The sequence below is a fragment of the Magallana gigas genome, chromosome 2 (genome assembly GCF_963853765.1).
Source record: "Magallana gigas chromosome 2, xbMagGiga1.1, whole genome shotgun sequence".
In the NCBI taxonomy this organism is placed as follows: domain Eukaryota; kingdom Metazoa; phylum Mollusca; class Bivalvia; order Ostreida; family Ostreidae; genus Magallana; species Magallana gigas.
The window spans coordinates 48,416,150-48,440,685 of NC_088854.1; the positions used below are offsets into that span (position 1 = coordinate 48,416,150).

At 31.4% G+C, this 24,536-nt stretch overlaps 2 protein-coding genes across 4 annotated transcripts in view; both read left to right on the forward strand.

Annotated features, from left to right (window-relative positions):
* Positions 1-55: 55 nt before the first annotated feature.
* LOC117681776 (carcinoembryonic antigen-related cell adhesion molecule 5-like) overlaps positions 56-24,536 on the forward strand; it is a 59,604-nt gene continuing 35,123 nt past the window's right edge. The window contains exon 1 of the mRNA XM_066076963.1: positions 56-194. Coding sequence (XP_065933035.1) covers positions 116-194 — 79 coding nt within the window. The 5' untranslated portion in view covers positions 56-115. The remainder of the gene's footprint in view (positions 195-24,536) is intronic.
* On the forward strand, positions 439-21,402 carry LOC117681777 (neural cell adhesion molecule 1-like). Of its 3 annotated transcripts, XR_010711265.1 has the most exons (16): positions 439-594; positions 3,048-3,383; positions 4,104-4,373; positions 4,720-4,989; positions 8,553-8,813; positions 10,989-11,276; positions 11,563-11,853; positions 12,831-12,953; positions 15,422-15,440; positions 16,371-16,423; positions 16,768-16,789; positions 17,143-17,186; positions 17,509-17,527; positions 17,702-17,784; positions 18,632-18,749; positions 21,184-21,402. XR_010711265.1 is itself a non-coding variant. In XM_034447712.2 (15 exons), the coding sequence occupies exons 1-15, from the start codon at positions 483-485 to the stop codon at positions 18,697-18,699; spliced, it is 2,253 nt and encodes a 750-aa protein (XP_034303603.2). In that variant the 5' UTR covers positions 439-482; the 3' UTR covers positions 18,700-19,655. The 3 variants fall into 3 exon arrangements, 2 of the variants coding, with proteins under 2 accessions (XP_034303603.2, XP_034303602.2); XM_034447712.2 differs by lacking the exon at positions 21,184-21,402 and having other exon boundaries at positions 17,702-17,778; positions 18,632-19,655; XM_034447711.2 differs by lacking the exon at positions 21,184-21,402 and having other exon boundaries at positions 440-594; positions 18,632-19,654.

The window sequence follows — 24,536 nt, forward strand, 5'->3', positions numbered from 1 at the left end:
TTGGATATTATTTTTACAGTCAACAGAAAAACTTCCTTGTTGATTTAAGTGGTAAACAGATAAACCCGGTCAGAAAAGAAGCTTAAGAATTTAGTTTTCTTTTACAACTTAAATCATGGTTTACCTTAACATTGGAAGGAACCCATATTTTGATTCTTTGTTGTGGCTCTTTTTCATTGTTTTGACTACAGAGGGTAAGTAAAACATTTCATATTTATAATAACTAAAAAGGGATTAGTTTCTTCCTTCTTCAATTGAGACTTACGTATAAAACTAGGTCAACCGACATTAAAATACACAAGATATAAAACAAACGCATTAAACTTGTGTCTTATTTGTATTTGGATTATTGCAAGCAGTATAAGCAATGTTGATTTTGAATTATATTCAAGCTAGGTGTTAAATATATTACTCTTAAGCATACTCGTATCTTTTCAAATAACTTTGGAAATGAATCATCATGTACGATCTCTAAAACAATAATGTCCCTGTGCATTCGAAATTTTCAATCAAAAATTGCTGGGGTATATTCTTTACATGACGGTCTGACACCTAGCAGTAATCTACTAAAAAGCATTATATTGGTTAAAGCAAGTAAGACATCTTTAATACTTGACACAGTCTTATTTTAACCAATGAACAAGCATAATCCCGAATTAAAATAATAAATATTCAAATGAAAAATTGATATCTGATGATTTTGAACTGATTCGATTTTATTTTGTATCTATATACATATGTAAATGCCAAAAGAAAGCCAAAATTACAAAAAATACTGAATCTGATCATTATTTTGAGAATGTCAAAGACATCATATTAATTACCTACTGAGGTCAATATAATTTCCAACCAGTCAAAAAATCAACATGATATGTACCGTGATATAAGTCCTTTATTGTTGCTATCTTCAATATTAAAATATTTGAACAATAACTATAAACTGCATATTTTGCCGATCACCATTTGTGAGGGTGAGGGTTAATGAAGTCACATTTATTATAAGTAATAGCTTTCCAAAAAGTTTGCCTGACTGAACAAAATTATTCAATGGAAGCATGCATGTATCAATTAGGCTATCTTATCAGAAATGAATTTTAATTTTTGGTGATGAACATAAATGTATAAACGGAACGTGCAAATTTAAGACGAAATGTCAGTCTTTTCTTCGATCTAGAACACGTACATATATATCACTTGAAATTCATTTTTTTTATTATCATATAAGTGCATGTACGCTTGAGGTTGGAGAGTAAATACTGTGGAATCATTAGAATTCATGGTGGATCAATTTTCGTGGTATTCGTGGGTAGCCCTCCTCCACGAATTTACATCCTCAACGAAAACAAATTTAGAAAGAGTTATCTTTGTTACTGAAACTGAAAACCGACGCACCCACGAAATTACATCACAACGAATAACCTATTTTTAATTAGGATTACACACGTGCACTGCATGGTGAATGTCCTTTTTACTTGAAAACTCTTGCTCGCTGTTGTTATTACATGCCATATAACATTTTAATCAATTGTGAATGTAAATGCTGACATCTTAAACATGCATCGGTTAATCTTTTTTGTGAAATATCATGATATTGGTTGTCCCATTGTTTGCACTGTTTCGGATAATGCAAACCTTAGATATGCCTAACGTCATGACGTCAGGCAATTACAAGTATCTCTATGAATTGAAATCCATACATACCAAACTTAAATTCAAACTTAAAACACGGCCACAATCTTAATTATTTCTTAATAATTTTGTCATTGTCTGAGGAAATATTCAATTGTTGGACATCCTCAAATAGTATTGTAATATGATTAGTCTTTTGTAACACTCGAAAGCTTATTTATAGTTTTTCCTTATCAAAATGATGCTATGAGAAGTTAGATGTAGTTTTTCTTCTCGCACTGTTAATCGGTAAATTCGTTTCCATTTCCATATAAATACTATGATTTAGAAGTATGGAATATGATATCTATTGTTGTAATAAATCATTAATTGTATTTCGTTGGTGCCACACAAAGACAAAATTAAGAATTTATAATATCCGAACACATGTGATAGTTGCAAAAATTAACAACTTTCTCTAAATGAGACTTGAATATAACCAAACTGAGAAAAGGTGGCTTTCTTTTTTTTCTACAAATTCCAAATTTCTTTAAATTCCAAATGAACTACAATTTTTGATGGTTAAATGTAAGAACTGTAGTCATAATTTGTATCATCTATGGTGCCTGGTAAACAAAAATGAATACCTTAGTGTATTATTATTTATAATTTATTCTGCGCAATTGCCTCATTTGATGCGGTGAATCAAAGGTAGGGGCTGTCCCTCTATCAGCGATTAATACAAAATATTACGACCCACATTGAGCGAACCATGCACTGTCTGTCAAAAGTATACGAACGTCATAAATTAAATATATCAATATCGACAAAAATCATAAACAATAAAGAAAAATACAAATGCAACACATTTTTTTCAATCATAAGTGCAACAGTGTCAAAATATAAAAGCAAAAAAGTGACAGAAAGAAAACGTGTTGCACTCCTCCAGTTTCGTTAAAGTGCGAAGAAATACGCCAAATGCAGTATGATCCACCGCCACATCTTCCAGTACATGTTTAATGAAGCTGATCACCTTTAGCTAAACAAAACCAAAAAACAAACAAAACAACCCCCCCCCCCCCCAAAAAAAAAACCCCAAAAGCAAACCGCAGTATTTTTTTCAAAGATAATAAGGGGATGGCGGTTGGGATGATATTATATTTTGTCGCACATAAAACTGAATTTTTGACCACCTTACAGCTAAAGTATTGTTCGATAAAGGAAGTTGTCGACCGCTTATTAATAAAATCAAACTATTTGGAGCTTAAAGTTGTGAAATGTCAACAGGCACAAATATTTACTTTCATATCCGAGACAAGCTCACAAATGTGACGATTTTTAAAAATCCCTTTCATTTTTATTAAAATTTATTAATAAGCGATTTAAAATTTCGGTATAAAGGTTTGTTTTAAACAAACCGTATTTATTTTGTAACTTAGGTCAACAATTCAACATGACGGGATCTTCAGAGTTTGCTTCCCTGAGACAGTCATATACTTGGACTTGTAGCATGTTTGTACCCACTGAACAAACTTTCAAAGGTGTTAAGTTCTACAGAAACAATGTTTTATGTGTCGTTATCGGATATGTCAATAGTAAATGTGCTATTCAGAGTGCAAACCCTAATTACACATACCGATGTCTCTCAGATTATGTGTACACTCTGACTATACCAGCAGAGAACATGACAGAATATGAACAGGGATCGTTGTGGAGATGTGAATATGTGTTGAATTCTAGTTATAGAAGTTCTGACGTCATCATTAAAATAGCAAGTAAGATATACTCTCTCTCTCTCTCTCTCTCTCTCTCTCTTTCTCTCTTTTTTTTTCTCTCTCTCTCTCTATATATATATAAATGAAAGGGTATTAGTAAAGTGATCCAACTGGATGATTCATAAAGCCTTATGAAGTTTGATAAGGTTATCTTGGAAGGGTGTTTTGGTTCTATACTTTCCAACTCGTGACTTTGCGACGTTTTTTTATGTTAAGTGATTTATTTTTGTGAAAAAGATCACAAAACACAAACCCCTCAAATGACAGACATCTTATGAATAATGAATGGATTGTAATATAAACATATACATAACCAGTGTAAATATGTTTTGATATTTAACTTCTTGTTCTGACGATATAGAGAAATTAATATATCCCGTGCATAGGTAAAACACTTGACCTACATCTTTTTTTTTTTAGATTGGAAAACATCAAACAATATAAGCCCTATTTATCAAAATTTATTTATTTCAGAAATCGTCTTTTCTGATATTTCTGCCTGAAACTTCAACTAATATGAATTATGAAATTATCATTTTAGAAAATACATGTACTGTTAATGAACAACAAACATCCATTTCAATTAAAATGTCCAATTTTCATAGGAAGAATAAATACCATTGTGTCAAAAGAAAGACAATCAACTTATTATTCACGTTAAAAGGAAAATGTTTCATAATATCGTACTATCCATTGATATGAGTACTTTTTTAATAACAGGCCCACCCACAGTGCATATGCTATCTAAGCAAGACATATTAGAAGGAAGAAACTTGTCGGTCACCTGCAAGGCCACCCCTGGAAATCCTAGCTCGACAACATTTTACTGGACCAAGGTAGACAACCCAGGATTCAAACATAATGGTTCCACTCTACATCTACCTAACATACAGCGAACCAGTTCTGGTACCTACAGATGTAAAGCAGAGAACGACTACAATAAAGAAGAGAAGGGAACAGACAGTCAGTCCATGGACGTCAATGTTCTTTGTAGGTCACTGATGTTCAAAACAAAATTATGAAATATTTTGTGTTTGTATTTCATAGGTTAAATGAGTAGTTTTCTAGGTGCATCAGGTTGGTTTGTGGTCTTCTGTGATAAGCTTTCTATAATATTACATAGGTTTTGTTTAGTGTATAGAAATAGCTAATTAGATTGAATTATGGATAGTATACTTGCCAATTAATTGAACAAAACAAATATGTCTTAAATACCATTCATTAGAAAGTGCATTGTTTTTACTATTAACTAACATACACGAAACTGAAAAGTCTTGATATTGTAATTTATATATTTTGAAATTTCCCTTGATCTCGTTACACGTTGTGTATACAGACCCACCAACAATAATGACGTTATCTCAACAAGACATAGTAGAAGGAAGAGCCTTGTTAGTCACCTGTCAGGCCGTCTCTGGTAATCCTAACTCCAGCACATTCTATTGGACCAAGGAAGACAACCCAGGATTCAGACATAATGGTTCCACTCTACATATGCCTAACATACAGCGAACCAGTTCTGGAACATACAGATGTACAGCAGAGAACAACTACAGTAGTGGGGAGAAGGGGACACACAGTCAGTCCATGGACGTCAATGTTCTTTGTGAGATATTTTTTTTTATCATTTTGGAACGCCGAGGCTGCTTAAAGATAGGGAACATCATAACACTTTATTTTCAAGTCATGTGGAAGCGTGGGCGCGAGCTCGTCATTTTAAGACGGGGTCACGTGACCCCATCTATTGGTTTACTACTAGCCGAAGTCTCAAACCGGAAGGCACGCGTAGAACACATGAATTGAGTCTACGCGTAAGAAAATAGTGCAGAAAGTTTTCATGCATTTCAGTAAATATGTATTATAAAAACACGCATTAAATCTTTTTAAGTCCTCTGTGTATAAACAAAATTCTATTTAGAAAATAAACAAATAGTTTTATTGATCAAAATATTCTTGCTCGGGTTCAAATGTGGAATGAGTTACGTAACTGAATGCAAAGCGCCGTTGACGATTCAGTTTGTGTACGAGCTCATTAATCAATAGAAGATGTTGATGGTGGATCGAAATTAAAGTTCGCAAACGCAATGTGCCGTTTTTGAAAAGTTGTGAATTTTATTTTGACAATCTTTCACATGAATACTACCAGACTTCATGTGCAAGCCGAAGTTAAAATCGGGACGGGTTATACACAGATGTTTTAAAAATTAAATAGGTGTTTCATTGGCTGGTTGCGGTATGATTGCTGTTCGTCTCTAAAGGAATTTTGTAAAAAGAAAATAAAAAAAAGTCTTAATTTGCCTTCTCGTTCGTTGGCTCTTTAGTTGATTAAACTGAATTTAAATTTTAAACAATGCATTGTAATCAAAATCTATAATAGATTATACATTTTGGAAGACTTATACATCATATAATATATACAATCTTATCGATTAAAGAACCAAGTTAAATGTTAATGTTCATGTTTTCCGGCTTAGTTGGAATCAGGCTTGGGGTGAATTACATTGTAAAATAATGCATTACATTACCATTGCTTCATGAATAAGGGCATTAAATTACCATAACCATTTCTTAATATTCTTGAAGTAATGCATTACATTACCATTACAAGAGTAAAGTAATGCATTACCATTACTTTGTGAAAAGTCAATAAGTTTTAAAAAAGTAATTTAAAAACAAAATAAAGAGTTTTTGTAAATATTTCATAAATAAAACATGCTTAAAATATTTACAGGTTCATGTTCATGTTCACTATCAGGTTCAAATTTAATGACTTATACAAGATTGCTGTTGCACTTGTAGTTCTCAAAGTAAGGTTGGTCCCGTAACATTTAAACGCTAATGGCGGAGTTGACAATCTGTTATTTATGTCTCTGATTTTCGGAGTATGATTTTTAATGAAAGGCACGGCTGTATCGTAATACGTGTAGGTGATGCACGAGTTTACACAAAGAAGTAGTAAGTGGCGAACGCGTTTATTTTTACCTATTTATTTTGTAGGAATCGCAATTGAAGAAAATCGTGTCAGATAAGTCGGTCTTAAAAATCAAAATGGCGACCGTGACAAATCTTTTTATTGTCAGAGTTCTTTGAATCTTATTGTAAAAAAAAATATTTTTAACGTCAAGTGCCTGTGTTTGTTATACAAATGTTCACTTTGTTTGTTAATTCAGCAGTTTTAGAGTTTTCGGGGTTTTCATAATACTTTTATTACGGATAATGTCCGACTTGTGGATTTTCCCTTGGATCAAAAAATTAAATAAATCTAATGACTAAAATTATCTACTCTGATATAGTTGTTTGATTTTCCCGGTTAGTAGTAATTTTTAAAATTTTTCCTTGGGGTCTTATTTTACATAATATACCGTTGTGTCAATTTTCTATAACTATGAAGGCCGGGATTGAGTAAAATTTAGGCAATGTATCAGACAATTGCAAAAAAGCCGAATTAACATTGATTGTAACAACTAATTCAAACTCATAAATTTTGGAAGCATATTCGAGGAAATCCATGACAATTACAAATTCAAACTTTCAAGACCCCGTCTTTCAGTACTCTCAGTACTTTGATTTATTCCATTTCTCAAGGTGGTAAAAAGACTTCAAAATGATGATGTGTTTGAGCTAACTAGTATCTTAGTAGACTTATGAAGAAAATTAAAACTAATTGTTTAATAATCTAGTTTGGTCACCGTTTTATCAAAATGGCGGTTTGTATATCAAATATTTCGATTAGTTTATTAAATGAACATCTTCTCTTATTTTAGGCTGATAGTTAAAGGCTGATAATAAATAGCCGTTAACACATTCTTAAACATGAGTCGACCATATGATTGAATACTTTAGGGAATGTGTGAAAGAGATTCCAAATCTTAGATAAAAGTTTTGCAATATATCGTTTACTGTTAGTTTTTTGTACTTTTTGTATAAAAAAAAATCAATCAACATTATATGAAAACGGTTATCCAAAACAGACTTAACCTTTCATCTTATAATAAGGGAAAGTAAGCTTTTTACAGAGTGAAACAACCCCCTTTTTTTACCTGTGTTAACCACACCTTGTATTGTGGACTACCTTATCTTTCTGCAGCTGGGGCGTTTATATAAAACATTACAGTAATTGAAAATAAGACTGTGTCTGGTTTTGCATATACACATTGAATTAAAGGGACTTGGACACGATTTGACTGAAAATTTTCAAATTTTATTTTCCCATTTTCAATGTTTATACTGTTAAATATAGAAGTTTGTAATGCAATGTCAAACTTTAAAACTCAAATATCAAATTATAAGCAAGATACAGAGTTTCTAATTCTTTGTTAGTAAACAAAGCTCGAATATTTTCATTTTTTACATATTCATTGTATTGGTGTAAATTTCAATCAAATGTTACTTTCTTTTGTTGATAACAGTATTTAAGAAGATATTGAATTAGTTTAAATCGTTTTTAACATGTCATTTTGTCTAAGAAATGGTCATTCTCTGCATTATATTTTTTTGTAAACAACTATAAGACTCGAGCTTTGTTTACATAAATATCATTTTTACCTCTGTATCTCGCTTATAACTTTACTTAAGCAATGAATATTTTGGTCAATCATTTAAAATGCACCTATAAACCATTTTATACATAAAAAATAAAAATGAAATTTTTCATCTCAAATCGTGTCCAAGTCCCTTTAAGGCTTTTTCGCAAAATTAAAGATTAAATACTACTTTACCATCTACTGTAGAATCATTTATATTCGTGGTGGCTCAATTTTCGTGGTATTCGTGGGTAGTCCTCTCCCACGAATTTAAATCCTCAACGAAAACAATTTTAAGAAGAGCTATCTTTGTTACTGAAACAGTAACCGAAGCATCCACGAAATTACATCCCCGTGAATGAACAAAAAAGTCACAATCCACGAAAATTAGCCCTCCCCACGAATTTAAATGATTCCACAGAAATTATACCAATATCCAATACAAATTATTTCTTGAAATTATAACAAATAAAAAAATTCATAGAAAAAAAATGACAATCCTAAATTCTCAAATTTAAATCCTTATGCTCGTGTAGATATATACATATCAAAGACAATCCTTTTTTACACTGTAGGCATGCTGGTCAAAGAATGTAATCTTATCAAGCTTAAAAGTTGCCATTGTAATTGGTTATTCTATTTCTAGATCAACCTGCAATAGAAAAGAGATCTCTACAAATAGTAAATGAGAGTGAGAAATTCACAATAACTCGATCTATAGTAAGCAATCCTTTGTCAGATGCGTCTTGGTATAATGGAACACAACTTTTGAAAACCCAGACCTCAGTCAAAACTGCATCATACACCATCGAAAACACCACGTGTACAGATACCAAGAACTATACCCTTGTGGCCAGTAATGGAATCGGGAATGCAGTGACAGCAAGGGTGGAACTAATTGTAAACTGTAAGATCCTTATTTGCTTAAAACCCTTGACTAATTTTTGGGTAATATATATATATATATATATATATATATATATATATATATATATATATATATATATATATATATATATATATATATATATATATAATGAAAAAAAGCAAGTGTTAGAACATTTAATATATTGTAATAATTATGTTTACGATATCATATTCAATGTTTGCAGCAACAGTGATATAATGCAGGAATTATATGTACAGGTTAACAATGTCAAAATTAAATAAATTAAATATAACATTAACTAAAACGACACCTATGCAATATGAGCTGTATTTTTAAAATATAACTTTGCAAAAAGGTGCTTTAAAATAATACAGAATGGTACTTTAATCTTTATTATAAAAAGATTTAAATGAATTATTAAATTCTATTACAAGAAATAATCATCCACTGAGGAATATGTAGCGAAACAATTTATGTATAGAACATTATTAATGTAAACAGGTCTCTAAATAGATTTTGGTCTTAAAAAAACTGACAGAACTTTATCAATCGTTATATATATGTTTGTTTTTAAAGAGTAAATTATAATTTTAAACTGCAAATTTCTGACATGCAATTTGCAGTTCGTGATGCATTACAGTAACAACAATAATGTATTCATATTTAACCTAAACTTAAGTAAATATCTATTGTAAATTTTATATCATGGATATGTAGACATAAATGAGGGTTTTACGTGCAACGTAGTAGATAAATAATTTAAATGAAATGAAATAGATCCTGTAAAAAATAAGCAATTAACACAAATAAAACTCACGTTCTAAAATGTAATGAAATTTAATCATAATTACATTGTAAGTACCCTCTTGAAGATTTTACTGATAAGCTAAAGCCGTCAATGTTTTTTATTCGAACTCGGATTTTATTCCCATTCACTGCCCAGCAACTCTTTTTTTTTTTTTACCTTTGCGAGTAAGACTATATCGGTTATTGTGTTTTAAAAAGTTGTCTGTTTCCCTAGTGTTATTATGAACAAGTTGAATAAAGACATTATAGTGTGGCATGCGTTACATACACTTTAACAAAGAATGTGTATTCAAGGATATGTTTAAAAACAAATGGAAGAAAATAGAAATAACGATAAGTACTTAATCTTTTTGTTAACTGTAATGTGCAATATTTATTATATGGCTGGGTGCAAACGTATTTACTGGATATGTCCGAGATATGTCCTCTTTTACTACTTTGCCAATATCTAATTCTTTGTTCGTTTATTTGAACAATGAATATATGATATTTTATGACTTTTATACAAAGAGTTTTGAGAATTTCATATTTTTATTCTATTTTGTATCACGTGTTTGAAATTGCAAGATTGAAGTTATCCCTATTACCGTTTAGGATTATCGTACTTTATTGTTTCAAAAAAAATTGAACTTGGCAATGAATTTGACAATTTTACACAAGAAAACACAATACTGTTTAATATTTCATTTTCAAAAAAGCAATTGTCTATGTTTATGCTACACTGAATAGACACATACATGTGTAGATTTTTTCTTACAAACCCTAACATTTGAACTTTATTGATTGCATGAGTCGGAATAAAACAATCGAATTTATGATAACATAATTGTTTTGAAGACATATATTTAAACTATATGGTAAAATTTATTTAAATTTCACTGACCGATATAAGAGTTCACAATGATACTTAGTATAGAAATTATTACAATATCAATAAATTTACTCGCAATTTAGTAATCGAATAACAAGCTCGCATACATGTAAACATGCATAATACATGTAATTGTGGACGGTATTTGAGGAAAACACTCGAATCAACATGAAGTGATTTTGCTTCAATGTTTTGATTTAACTATTGTACACTGATATTTTCTAACGGTATTCGGTATCTTCATCGTTATTTAAACAGAAACATATCTGATACATACTCAAAAATGATACATATTGATAAATTATGTATAACGGAAATGTAGTGAATAATAAAGTTGTGAGTTACCTTCGCTATACAGGTTATTTATCAATCAGTAATGAATAGTACATTTTTATCGGGAAAAAATCCCTGCATATTTGTATAAATAAATATTTTTGTATGTAGAAAATTTTTGACCAAAGTGGAGACACAATGAAGAGTTGAAAGTATGATCATATATTTTGCTATTTTCATAGGTAAACCAACGCCAGATATCACAAATATAACACTTGCAGTTAGTTGCACCACCGGCATTGAATTTTCAACCACAATAATTGCATATCCAGAGCCTCAATACGAGCTACAGTATGAAAACGGAACAAGGAACGATCAGATGATAACCACTATCACAGAGAATAAAGTGAATAATTTCACAGTTCGAATAAGACAAGATGTTGTTGAGAAAAGTAGTTTTGGGGTTTATTATTTAAGAGCGAGCAACATGTTTGGAGAAAAAACCGTAATTGTGAATGTAATTAAGCAAAGTAAGTATAGAAACATGTAACTTACTTTTATTCAATTTTTAAAAAGGAAACTGATCTTGTTTTGGACATAATATTTTAGTTTAACTAAATTTGCTAAACGGATATTGATTAAAATTGTTTTGAATGTGGAACAAGTTCTAAAAGTAATTGACATTTTTTAAAGTCTTTAGTGTTTTGAGAAATTCAAACAGTGTCTTATTCATGTGCAAGAAGCATCTTTTAAGCATACATATATGTATTTCATACAATATTACCATGGCATTACTGGTTTCTTGTGTATATAAAGGAAAACCAGACCTTCCCAGAAATATAAAAGTAACATGTAAAGTAACAGGAGCTATAGTACAATGGATATCGTCTTTCAATGGCGGAGACATTCAGAATTTTACTGTGATTACTCTGAGTGGCCATGATGGAACTAGTCTCTACAATGGTCTAAACGACAAGGGTGAAAATGAAATTCATGTTACTTACGTTAGCAATCTTCAACCGTCGGTGACGTACTGGTTTTCTGTGTCGGCAAAGAACAGATATGGATCTAGTTCCTCAAAAGCAATCAGCTGCACCACCGTAAAAGGTTATATTGAATTATTTGTCAACTGATCTTGTGTAAATTGAATTCTTATACGTAAGAATTTTCAGTTTTCAAATAGCTAGAATGAATCATGCAACAAATTACTTTCTAAGTAATATTCATTTATTTCTCATAATGTTTATCTATTTATCCAATCGACACTAAAAGGTTGAAAGATAACCAGAAAAGAATAAGTATTAAAAGGAAATTTACCTTAATCAAGTATAATTCTAAAAATATCACAAACGTTAATCATATTTCGCTTTAAAAATCTTAATACAAACCCATACTCAGCACGCATTGCCAATCTATATTTTTTTTATTTATATTTATATATTTATATTTGTTTTTGAAAATGTGTTTCGAATGCATAAGACCCATCAATTAGATGTACTGTATTCATATATTCAACGTTTTAATTGTTTTTACATTTACATGTTCAAAATTAGACTTCATGAGCTTTCTGTAAGAGCACAGCCTTGAATTGATAGAGAAGGCTGGTAAACGAGTTGGTTAGCTCTACAGACATGCATAGCTACTTCAAATTTTGATATTCTACGATCGTTCGCCCTTTTGGGACCGATAGTATTAATGCTTGAAAATTATGAGAATTCATAAAGATTATGCATTCATATTTTCTTTACTTTTTCAGATAGAACATTCAAATATTAATATTAAATTCAGTTAATGTCGTGTTTTCAACATTGTAACATAATTGATACAACAGTTTAAATGATAAAAAAAAACCCAAATTAAACAAAACACCACCTCCAAAAACCCCCCACTAAAACAAAAAAGAAAAAGAAGATAAATAATGGTTATTGGTATTGCCAAACGATATTTCATGTTTGTAATCTATTTGTGTGATCAGGTGTTTTAACTTTCATAATTGAATGCGGTGCGTTGATTTTATGGAAAAAATACCCCGCTTTATTTTACTATGAGAAGTAATTAATAGAATCATGAATGCTTTTTTACAGAAACAGCAAGCTCTTTGACAGCGTTAGTTGCTGGAAGTGTTGGAGGGTCGCTGGTGTTGGTTACGATTATACTGATTGTTGTGTTTTTTGTTCACAGACGATACACATGTATCTTTAAAATAGGTAATATATTTATATTCTTTACCACAAATCAAGTTGTCCACGGACGGTTATACCGGACTTATGCTGACTTGACAAAGTTTATTTTTTTTCACATCCACAATTAAGGCTAATTTGATACAATTCTCCAACAGCATATTTATGAAAAATCATATCAATTATATTTTGAAACACATAACACTAAAATCACTTAGAAATTCACTGTCCAAAGACTATTGAATCGCTGCTTGATTTGTAAAACGATCAGTAGTAAAGCTCAGTTCGACCAGATACCTAGAAATAAGTTATCAAAGCTCGTAAAAAATATTAAACGTCAAAATAAGATTTCACAACATTGTTTTTATTAGGTAACCTGAGAAAACTCAGGTGACCTATTGCTATCTGTTTTCGTCCGTCGTCGTGCGTCGTCCGTCGTGCGTCAACAATTTTACATTTCTAACTCCTTCTAAAACACTACAAGGCTGATTGTTACCATTTTTGGTGTGAGGCATCTCTATGGTAAGAGAAATATAAATTGTGAAATTCATGGCTCTACCATCCCGGTGCGCCACAGGTAAGGCCGAATATGAAAAAAGCCATATTTTCAAAAATCTTCTTCTCTACCCCCACACGTTAGGAAAAACTGATTGCATAGTTGTGATGTCCATGAAGCCCTCTACCAAAATTGTGAAATTCATGGCCCCCGGGTCAGGGGTTTTGGTTCTAGGGTGGGCCAATATGGCCATATAGTTAAAATGTTTTAAATCTTAGAAAATCTTCTTCTCTACTCCCATTTATATTGTTTAAAACTAAACGCATGATTATGATGTCCATGAGGCCCTCTACAAAAATTGTGAAATTCATGACCCCTGTGTCAGGGGTTCAGGCTATAGAGTGGGGCCAATATGGCCTTATAGTTAAAATGTACTAAATCTTAGAAAATCCTCTTGTGTACTCCCACACATGTGGGCAAAAACTGTTTACCTGGTTATAATGTCCACTAACTCCTCTACCAAAAATTGTGAAATTCATGGCCCTTGGGTCAGGGGTAAGGATATGGGGGGGGGGGCAATATTGCAATATAGTGATGACGCGTATATTTTTTAAAAATCTTCTTTTCTACACGTCTGTATGAAAAACTGACTTATAATTTTTTTTACCACGAAGTCCTCTACTAAAATTTTAAATTTCATGTCCCCTGGAGTATGGGTTTTGACTCTAGGGTAGAGCCAAAATGAAAGCATCGGTGTTAATGCATATAATGTTTAAAAAGTATCTTCTTAATTCCCATGCACCTGAAAGAAAAATTGAATTCATGATTTTGTAGACCAGATCTTTAAGTTTTTCGCCAAATTTATAGGTTTTACATTCCTTTTTGAAAGATTTCAGGCAGAGAGGTGGTCGTCATTACAAATTTATAATTTTCTACTCCAGAATGAAACCTAATTATATGCATACATGAGACTCCTCGACAAGTTTGTGAATGGGTTATATGCTACTCAGGTGACCGTTAACGCCTACTGGCCTCTTTTTTGTTTTTTGATATATTGTTCGGAACTATAATATATGGATAAAACAAAATACTTAAATCCGGAAACTCGTCAAAAATTTATTAAAGTATAATTCAGTTTTATAGATTTATTGCATTGTTTTCAAAATTAAGATCATTACAATTTCATTTGATATGCGTGTTTAGACGAAAGAGTTAGCACACAGCATCTGAAAACTTACAATTAAAAGTTCGTCTGAATATAGCTAAAACAATAAGCCGCTATTTTTGCAAAATTTCAATTTTAAAAAGATTTTGATCGGTGTCAGTTTTTGTTTTTTTAATCAGAAGTGGTTCAATTTTTTAAAGGTTTTGCATTTTCGTTTTGATTTCAAAATTTTTTGGTTGCAGTCAAAACATTTTTTTTCCAAATCTAACTAAATATATACAAAAAAAATCAAACACAATAACTTAAAGCCACTATCGGTCTCTATTTCGTGAAATCATATTTGAAAAAAGATTCTTTATTAAAACATCAAATAAAATATTGGTGTTTTGTGAAACCTCAATTACAATCGGGTTCGGTTCAAATTTAGATTGACATTTTTTTCTTGAATTTCACAATTTCGTTTCAGTTTTTTTTTCCTTAAAATATGATTTTATAGCAATAGTGTAATGCGATTGACAGTTCATTTGTATACTTTATCCATTGGTTTAATAAATAGCCTCAATTAATCTTTTTCATTTTCATCAATATTTGTTTTATCAAAAATGTAATAGAGTTTATTTTATAGATTATTGTATAATGCACCGAGAGCAAATCTTTAGTTCTAAAATATATTGCATGAAGTAAAAACGAGTTTTTCGGTTTCTATTAAAAAATACAAAAATTATAAAATAATTATTGTTGGTGAAATCTCATTTAATAAAAAATAAAATAATATATTGGTGTGTCTAGCAACCTTAACCTTTAAAAGAAAATGTTTATATTGATTCACTGTAGCGTTGGAAAAAAGAAATACGTAAGTTTTTTTAATACAATCTCTACCTAAATCTTAACTGCAGAACTGTAGCTCTATGAAAAATTTGGGTTGACGGACTGTTAAGTTCCACCTATACAAACAAACTGTATAGATATATTGCTCACGGTTTAGCCTTATTAAAACTAAATTAGGAATGTTTTCATGTAATTATTCTAACCATAAATCAATGAGCCATTTTGCTACTGATTCACCCCTTAAATTGCCATTAACGTTTTTCCTAAACAAGCCAAACGACTTCGAAAAGTGAAGCATGTTAAATTCAAGTCAGGATCAAGAGTCGCCGTTTTTGCCTGTAAACAAACCCGACAATTTTTACGGAACTGGTGAGGAGGGTTAAAAATTATTTTAGAGGCAAGTATAGTAATGCCATTTATTGTAAAATGTCTCAGGTTTTTACATGCAGTATGAAAATATTTACAGAATATTTTCCAATTAAAATTAGGTTATAATTAGTCTAAAACCTTGCGCAACGTTTCGTGCGCAATAAATATACAGTTTTGTATGAGTGGACCTGTAGCTCTACGGTTTGTCGACCCGAAATTCTCGTAGAACTACATGTAAACAGCTAATCAAATTTTTGTATATGCGTTTGTGCCAAAAAAAAAATATGTGAATGATTCTATTTGACGTTTTAGTTTTCCTTGATTTTTTAATGTACGTTGCAGCTCATTTTATAAAGTTCTTCTGTTTTGGATAAAAAAATCATGATATATGGGCGTGTAAACTTTACACTTCTAGGTTGAAATATTGTGTATTTACAATTTCTTTGAAGTTCTAGGTATGAGCTATTAACAATAAATTGTTCAGTTACGTAACACAATGTCAAAGTATTTTGAAACAATTATATATTTTATTGGTATACATTTGTAATTATATAATTTCTAATTAAGTGATATCTATTTAAATCAGAGATATAAAAGTTGACCCAAACAAAGAAACATCGAACCATACAACCATAAAAGGTAAAGACTTAATTTGAAAATACAATTTTAATTATTCTCTCTTTTTTATTTTAAATTATCTGAATCTATTCCACTGCAGTCATTCGATAACTATATAATTTATGAATAGGGATTGAAACTATCTTATAAAAAAATCTAATTGGTTGTCTAAAACTGAAAACAAAAAACCAAAGTATGTATGTTTGTCAAATTCCTTTAAAGGAAAACCACTATTTGATACAAAATACTTACTAAGCCTAATTTTTCTATATATGTTTTTGTATACATGCATATATGTTTAAAAAAATATAAATTTAAATGACTTTTTTAACAAATTGTTAAAAAATCTAGTTGTTCCATTTCAGAACAACAGGAACATACTGAAAGGTGTGTGAGTTTGGTATGAATGCTGAATTTGTTATTGTATGGCTAAATTTGTTAACGATTACTCTTTTGTATATATTTATTCAATACAAACATAAACATATTAATGTCACATTGTTATATGTAAATTCAAATGATTCATCCTTTTATTACACTTGATATGTACAACAATCGTATGCAGTAAGTATTCTGTTGAAAAATAAGTAAATATGTAAATATTTCATTCTTTAGAACCACACTGCGAGTGCAATTATTCAAAGAAAAAAATTATAGGTTTTAATAATTTATGATTTTATTATGATTTCATTATGATTTTATTTTTTTCAATTTAAGATTTTTTTATGCGTTTTTTGCAGGAACATGTATGACGAATTAACACCAAACGAAAACGCCAGCCAAGGTATTGCAAATAGTTAAAATAAAGTCGATAAAAAATCTTTCTAATTAGATTAATAATACATTTTTTTCTTGTTTATGAACCGAAAGGATGGTTTTAAAAGTATAGTTTTTTAATGATAGTTTTTCATAATAATTCATTTGATCCTAGATGAAAAAAATATTAAATGACTTCTCTAAACTAATACACAATGTACTAAATAGAGGTCTCAACCATATTTATTTAGGAAAAATTGTAAAGAAAATTCGTATTTTTATCGCTGTTTAAAATAATGTCTTTGTAAAAATTTGCATTAACACTATTTAAAATTATTTTTATATTACAGATAATCATGGAAAAAACGAGTATCTATCTATCTATCTATCTATCTATCTATCTATCTATCTATCTATCTATCTATCTATCTATCTATCTATCTATCTATCTATCTATCTATCTATCTATCCTTCATCCATCTATCCATCTGCTTAATCATATATGTCAGAAAGAGTCATAAACATTTGTTAATTTGATTGTAGAAAATTATATGAAAAATTGCGAAAAAGTGTTGATGATGTTGAAGAAGGAAATGCCATCAAGATGATTCCACTGAAAAGTAAAGGTACAATTTAATATTTGACAACAATTGTATTATTAATTTCAGCTGTTGCAATACAAATGTATGTCATAAAACAATAACTTATCTGCCATTCTAATCAAAAACAGTTTGGATGTAGTTCCAATTTTATTTCGATGTAAAGAAGTCTAAAGACCGACGTAGAATAGAACGGCAGTTCTTTTCATTGATCAATAAAAAAAACCTCGTAGTGTTGCTGATATTAAGAAGCTTTCAAATTTATACAGAGTAGCATTCAAATCATAAATAATGATTAAAAGCAAGAAAAGAAATAGAATTAATTTTATTTTCACGCTATTGCATCTATTTGGTAAAAGCTGCTATTGTTTTGACATATGCACCTAAATTATTCAATTAATCATATGCTGCTCTAGCGCCAATGGTCGCACCGAAAATCATTGTGATGGTATCATAACAGTATCAAACTATGATTCTATTGATTATTATTTGAAGATATCAGAATAGATTGTGCAGTAGCATATTAGTTTATCAATTAATTTATTGATTTTATATCACCTGCATGAAATACAACTATAAAATATTAGCACGATTTTTGTCTACAAAAAAAAAAGAATTGAAGAATTTTAAAGACTGTATCTCGCTCAGCGCAACAGCCAACATCCAAACCGGGTTCCACTTTCAAAATACCTTTATAAAGCATTATTTACGCATTATATACAAGAAACAACAAATGTTAGCTCAAATCGTTACAATGTTCCTTCAAAGCACGTAAATCTCGTAAATATAAATAATGTATATTTAGATTCATCCATTTGATATTTAGTTCATATCATAGTGTCAACTTTTGTTGAATTGTTGGATTTTTTTGTAGAATCAAGTGATGACAAATCTGTGACCCAAAAAGCTGAAGAATATGCTAACACATCATTTATGAAGTAAACAACTACAACCGGAATTTGCCTGAATCATTCTTTGAAGTATTGCAAAAGGTGGCTTTGTCTTCTTATTGACCATGTAATGATTTAATGACTTACATACATGAATATTACATGAATGTACAGTAATGACTTTATGTCGAAGAAATGTTTATGAGTGTTCGAAGTTCAAACTTGAAAGGCTTTTATTGTTTTATATAATTAATTTTTATCCCATTTATTGCATTTTACCTGTATGAATTTCAATCATTTATTTGTTCCATATAGAAGGTATAGGATTTGTACACTAAAGACTCTCAATCCCCCTCCACCCAACAAAATAAACCACAAAAATAAATTTAAAAAACTTTCGTGATAGGTGAAAAAGTGAAAAAATTACGCTTTTTAAGGCCCTACCTCAATATATATACAGAAAATAACACTGTACTTAATACTTATTAACCATATAAATATATAACTGTAACAGCTGTAGCCTATCCACATGATCAGATATTAAATGATTTATTAAGTTTTCAATATTGTTATTGAGTTGTCAATACAAAATATTTTACACCTAAGATTTATTCCAAAATTTGTGTTTTAGTCTGTTTTGAAAACCCCTAATGACTTATTTCTGGGACGTTCTAATGTTGTTAAAGTGTACACAATTTATATATATAAAAAACGGGATAAAGAGTCTTTTCGCTGAAATTTTTTATATAAAATATTGCGTTTTAAATCTTTAAAGTTTTGAAAGTTAAACGTGCTGTAGCAAGGAATCAATCAATGCTTTTAAGATTCATTCTCTTTATATTTTAATATACCCCCTCTATTTTGAGGTCATGTTGTGTTAAACTTCTTGTGGACCACGCCTTAAATAAAGATTACGACTTACCTCATTGATTTTGGAAACAAATGATGATAGTGTATAAAGTCGTCATAAATTTTGTTAATAGCATGAGAAATAAAGATCAAGAGTAACGCTAAAAACCTGGTATAGTACCTTGTATTATAATAAACTGGGAGATTAAATTCATAATTCTGGATTGACAAGAAAAAAATGACAATAACAAACCGTCAACCATCTCAAAAAGCAGAGCAACACGGACGTCTAAAAAGATAGAGATAGCATCAGGTGCATGGGAGGAGAGAGGCCCCTCTGCTGACCAGTCACATCCGCCGTGTGCTCTTTGTCGTAATCGGGAAAAAACCCCGGAAAAGTCCGTAGACAATTAGGTGATTAATTATGGCATAACAATTAGTACGAAAAACGTCAGTCAGCATGCGATCCGGTTGAAGATTCTACTGACAAAGTCGTTTTATCGACCATAGAACTTACGAAAAGATGACTTCAAACGAGACTGTTGATAGTCCTGTTTTATCAACTTGTTTGTCAGTAGTTTGCATCGCCTTAAAAACTGTTCATACGAAGAGCATGCCCTTGTGTATCGATTTAACCGAGACAAAAAAAAACATCTGCAGGTGATGATGGTATATTGCTACATAAGTAAGGAAAGATGACTATAGAAAAAATTGAAGTCATCGCGTTTATCATAAATTGTTGTTATTAGGTTACCATCACTGTCCATTTCCAGTAAAATATTCAAATATGAAACAGATTACGCAGACTATCGTTTATTTCAAGTTAATGGGATATGTCGAGTCGACATAAGTATACAAATAACAATTGTTAATTGATAATACGTCGTTGATATACCTGAATGTTGAGTTGAAGGCCACAGCGAGTGATATATTTTTTTCACGTAGAAGTTTTTGAAAAAAATCTGCTTTATAAGAATACAAAAATAGGTCTGCTAACAATGGGGCACAATTGATACCCATGGAAATTCTAACAGATTGTTACAGGGTCTGCGTCATCTGTTTCATATTTAATATATTTTAATGGAAATGGACACTGATGGTAACCTAGCAACAAAACGCGATGACTTCAATTTTTCTATAGTCAATTTTCCTTACTTATGTAGCAATATACCTTCATCACCTGTATACTATGTTTTTGTCTCTCGGGTAATTCGATACACAAGTATATAACAAGAATACTATAGGCTTTGAGTTTTTAAGGCTTGTACTTCTATAATCCTTAAGAGTCACAGAAAGTTCATAATGATTGGAGATGGGGTTAGGGTAGTTGAATAGTACTTTGATATCTTTCAGAAAACATTTTTAAAAAGAAACTTGAAAAGAAGAATCGGGGAAACAATAATTTGTTTAAAATAAGTTTAAATCAGGATATTGTAAAAGTTGTTTGAAATTCTAAATTGCTGAAACTTTATTTAACGTGTTAGCGAAAGAAAACTGATATATAAATGAAATACATTTCTAAATTATTGTATTTGAAAAATCTGAATTTTAATAAGTAAATGCTTAACTCAATACAACGCTTTTTAAGCTCCGTTTTGCTAAAAGCTGTAGTGAGTTTTACTATATAATTTGTCGTCAGTCTTCCCGTCTGTCAGTTTGTAAAAATTTACAGTTTTTACTTTTCCAGGATCTCACGACTAATTTCAACCAAACTTGGCACAGGGCATCCATATGGAAGGAAAATCTAAATAGTAAAAAGAGCATAACGCTTTCATAGGGAACATAGCTATGAAGCTGTAAAAAAAGTGTTTCACTTAATATCTTTTTTTTCAAGGACAAAAATTATTATTTTCAACAAAGCTTTGTGAAAACGCATTTTGAAAAATTGAAGCACTTTAAAAAAATATTAATAATGTTTTAGTTTTAGGGCAAATTAATTAATGCACTTAAAAACTTTTCTTCAAAGCGCGTTGATAATGTTGATATTAACACATTTTCATAAAAATTAAGCAGAATTCACTTGATATTTTTAAGACTTTTATATATGATAAATTATTAGTATAACCAAGTTTAGCTCGATTGGATATTCATGAAAGAAATTCTTTTCTTTTAAGTGTAATTGTTAACTTTTAAAATAATGTTATGTACAGATTTATGTTTTTCAAAATCATATAAGTTGCGAAGATTTATGGTTTGCGTTGATGTTTCATGTTGTTACATGTAAATTGTTAAAGCTGAATACATAAATGTTATTTTTATATCTTAAATAAAGTATTGCATATTCTGGGGATGACATATGTTCTTAACGGTACACAGTTTTAGTCATTGCCTCGTATGCAATTAGTGTACTCTTTATGGATACGGTATTAGATTTGATATGTTTTATAAAATCCAGGTTTTTATGATTGCTTTGAATAACTAATCAAATAGCTGATCCAGAGGAAAGAAATGATATTTGTTTGATTGAATATTGTCGTTGCTTTTATGAAACGTATTTGTTTCTTTGATTTTTATTTCCTAGTTTTTTTTAATGATGTTGCACGATGTGCTGAACTTCTTTAATACTATACATTTGAATTCGGTGTTTATTTTATCCCTATGCTTGCATTGAAAATCGGTGACGTTAAATTTTCTATTACACACGTCAAATCTGATTATGGCATATGAACACACGTAAATGTCATCATGCGTTTTAATAGATTTATTATTGTAAGATTAAATGAAACCTGCAAACTAACAATCAATTTGATATGTATTTTTGAAAAATCATCGTTTAATCATTCCTATTTGATTAAAAAAAGAGCTCTGCCGGCAAAGATTTTAGCACTAATTTTTCTGCCACGGAAGCGCATTAAATAATATGATTAATGACCGTTCCATCTATTATTCGTATCCCTGACTAAAAGCGTAATATATAATTGCATTTATCACCATATTGTGATACATGCTTTTAATCCCTGTGCAAGCGCGACAACTCCGCATCATTGTTTATTTCAAACGTCCTTGAGACTATGATTTTGGCATATAAACATTGTTTCATACGACTAACCCTCTAATTCAGACGACAGTTACAAGGCAGACGGGCAGCTTGAAAATTTCATTTAAATTTAAATCGATCGCCATCAAGTCAAATGCCTCCTTAAAGCACAAGAAAGGCAACCAAAACGTACGAAAAAACACGGCAAAACGAATTCGAACGCCGAGCCGAAGGATTATCGAGGCTACATCGGCTGCGAGGGGAGACCAGTGATGCACCATGCGCTCCTGCATCAAACAGCGATGGGAGATTCTCAACGTCAGGCTGAATCATCAACCTTCAGCACCAAAGGTCATTAATTCCACTGCCGTCATCGGACCGCCAAAGCGCCAGCAGACAGTCTCGCCCTCAGGGACAGTTACCAACGGACCAAAGTCTGCAGCACAGTGTGCGCACCGCAGCCACAGGTACAACCATTAATTTTAGTCCTGATGTATTGCCTGTTCAAAATTCTGCATTCAATCAGTCGAGTGCAGGCTCGTGAAGAATCAGTGTATTGGGGGTCTCATTACTGGGGAACAGGTGCAGGTTAGTCGACCCGCCGTTAAGATGAGCATTGGCGACCCCATAGAAAGTCACGTGCCCATAGCATTCTGTGAAAAGATATGGGCAGGGGCCTACATTGACTTACCATTATTGTTAAAACAGGTCCGTGACTTACGGACGGACCCTCACAATACAGGGGTACTCGTGATTAAAAATGGTCAACTTGTCATCGAAAAACAACACCTCAAGTATATCAACAACATAAACACCTGGACAACTGCATTCACAATTTTTATGTCCATTTTTCTTGAAAAGCTACAAAATAAAGTCCAAGATATGCTAAAATACATGCATAACATCCGATTGACAGCTGGTAGGCAGGGTCATCTGGGGTGGTCTAAATATAATAAGCAATTAAGATTGAAAATGGAACGCCATCCGACATCATCATGGAGGGTTGTAGATGTCGAGTTGTCATGGTCATGCTAATCCCACCTGGCCCCGCCATCACCAACTTTCCTCAAGTCAATACTCAGCCTCAAATCTGAGGTTTGACCTCAAATTTATGCATGTTTCTGTTGAGGATTTGCGTTGAGGAATGAGTTGAGGGATTTGAAAATTTTGGTGACGGTGGAGCCTGGGCAATTACAACGATCATCTACACACTCATCTGACAGAGAAACGTTGGGAAGTAATAATGGGCCTGGTTACCCCTTTCGCAATGCCACGGGGATCCGAACCCAAGCCCAGTATCCGGGGTCCAACTCTTACGGGGCTAGGGCAGGATTCAAACCACGTCAAAATACCAGTAAGCTACCTCGGTCCATGGGCAACTGCTATGCCTTAAATAGGAGGTCCTGCTCATTCAACTCCTGCAGGTTTAGACACAGATGTGAACATTGCGGAGGACCCCACCCTCAAGCCAATTGCCCGAGGCAAAACTAAGTTTGTCAGGTACATCACCATGTATAGTCTGGGTTCAAAACCCATTGTTTATAATCAGCCATGTATTGAGTTAGATTCATACCCCTCTCAGAATGACAAACTCCAATTGATAATGGTTTCAAATTTTGGTTTTCCATCACAATGTGCTGGACCAAGAATTTATTATGAAGCAAAAAACTTTAAATCAGCCAGGGTTAGGGTTAGGGTTAGGATTTCCGTCTAATTCATCACCTATCTTACCCAGATTTTAACTCGGTTAATTATTTTATTGACCCAGATATTTGGAAGGTTAAATATTGTAACATAAATGAAGCTGTACTGATGATCCAGTTACTGGGGCAGAGTAGTTTGTTGGCCAAAACTGACCTCAAGAGTGCAGTTCGTTTATTACCTATCTATCCGGGCGACTTTTATATTTTAGGTATTAAGTTAGGTGACAAATATTATTTTGACAAATGCCTCCCGTTTGGCTCAAAGCTTTCATGTGCGTTATTTAACAAGTTTAGTACATTTTTACATTGGCTAACATCCAAGTAATCAAAACATTATACATTACTTTGACGATTTTTTTA

Excerpts from the sequence above, each read along its gene's own strand:
- LOC117681777 (XM_034447711.2), top strand. The coding sequence starts at position 483 with ATGTCCCTGTGCATTCGAAATTTTCAATCAAAAATTGCTGGGGTATAT. Across the intron at positions 16,424-16,767 it reads GAACCATACAACCATAAAAG|AACAACAGGAACATACTGAA; the intron begins GTAAAGACTTAA and ends GTTCCATTTCAG. Across the intron at positions 16,790-17,142 it reads CAACAGGAACATACTGAAAG|GAACATGTATGACGAATTAA; the intron begins GTGTGTGAGTTT and ends CGTTTTTTGCAG.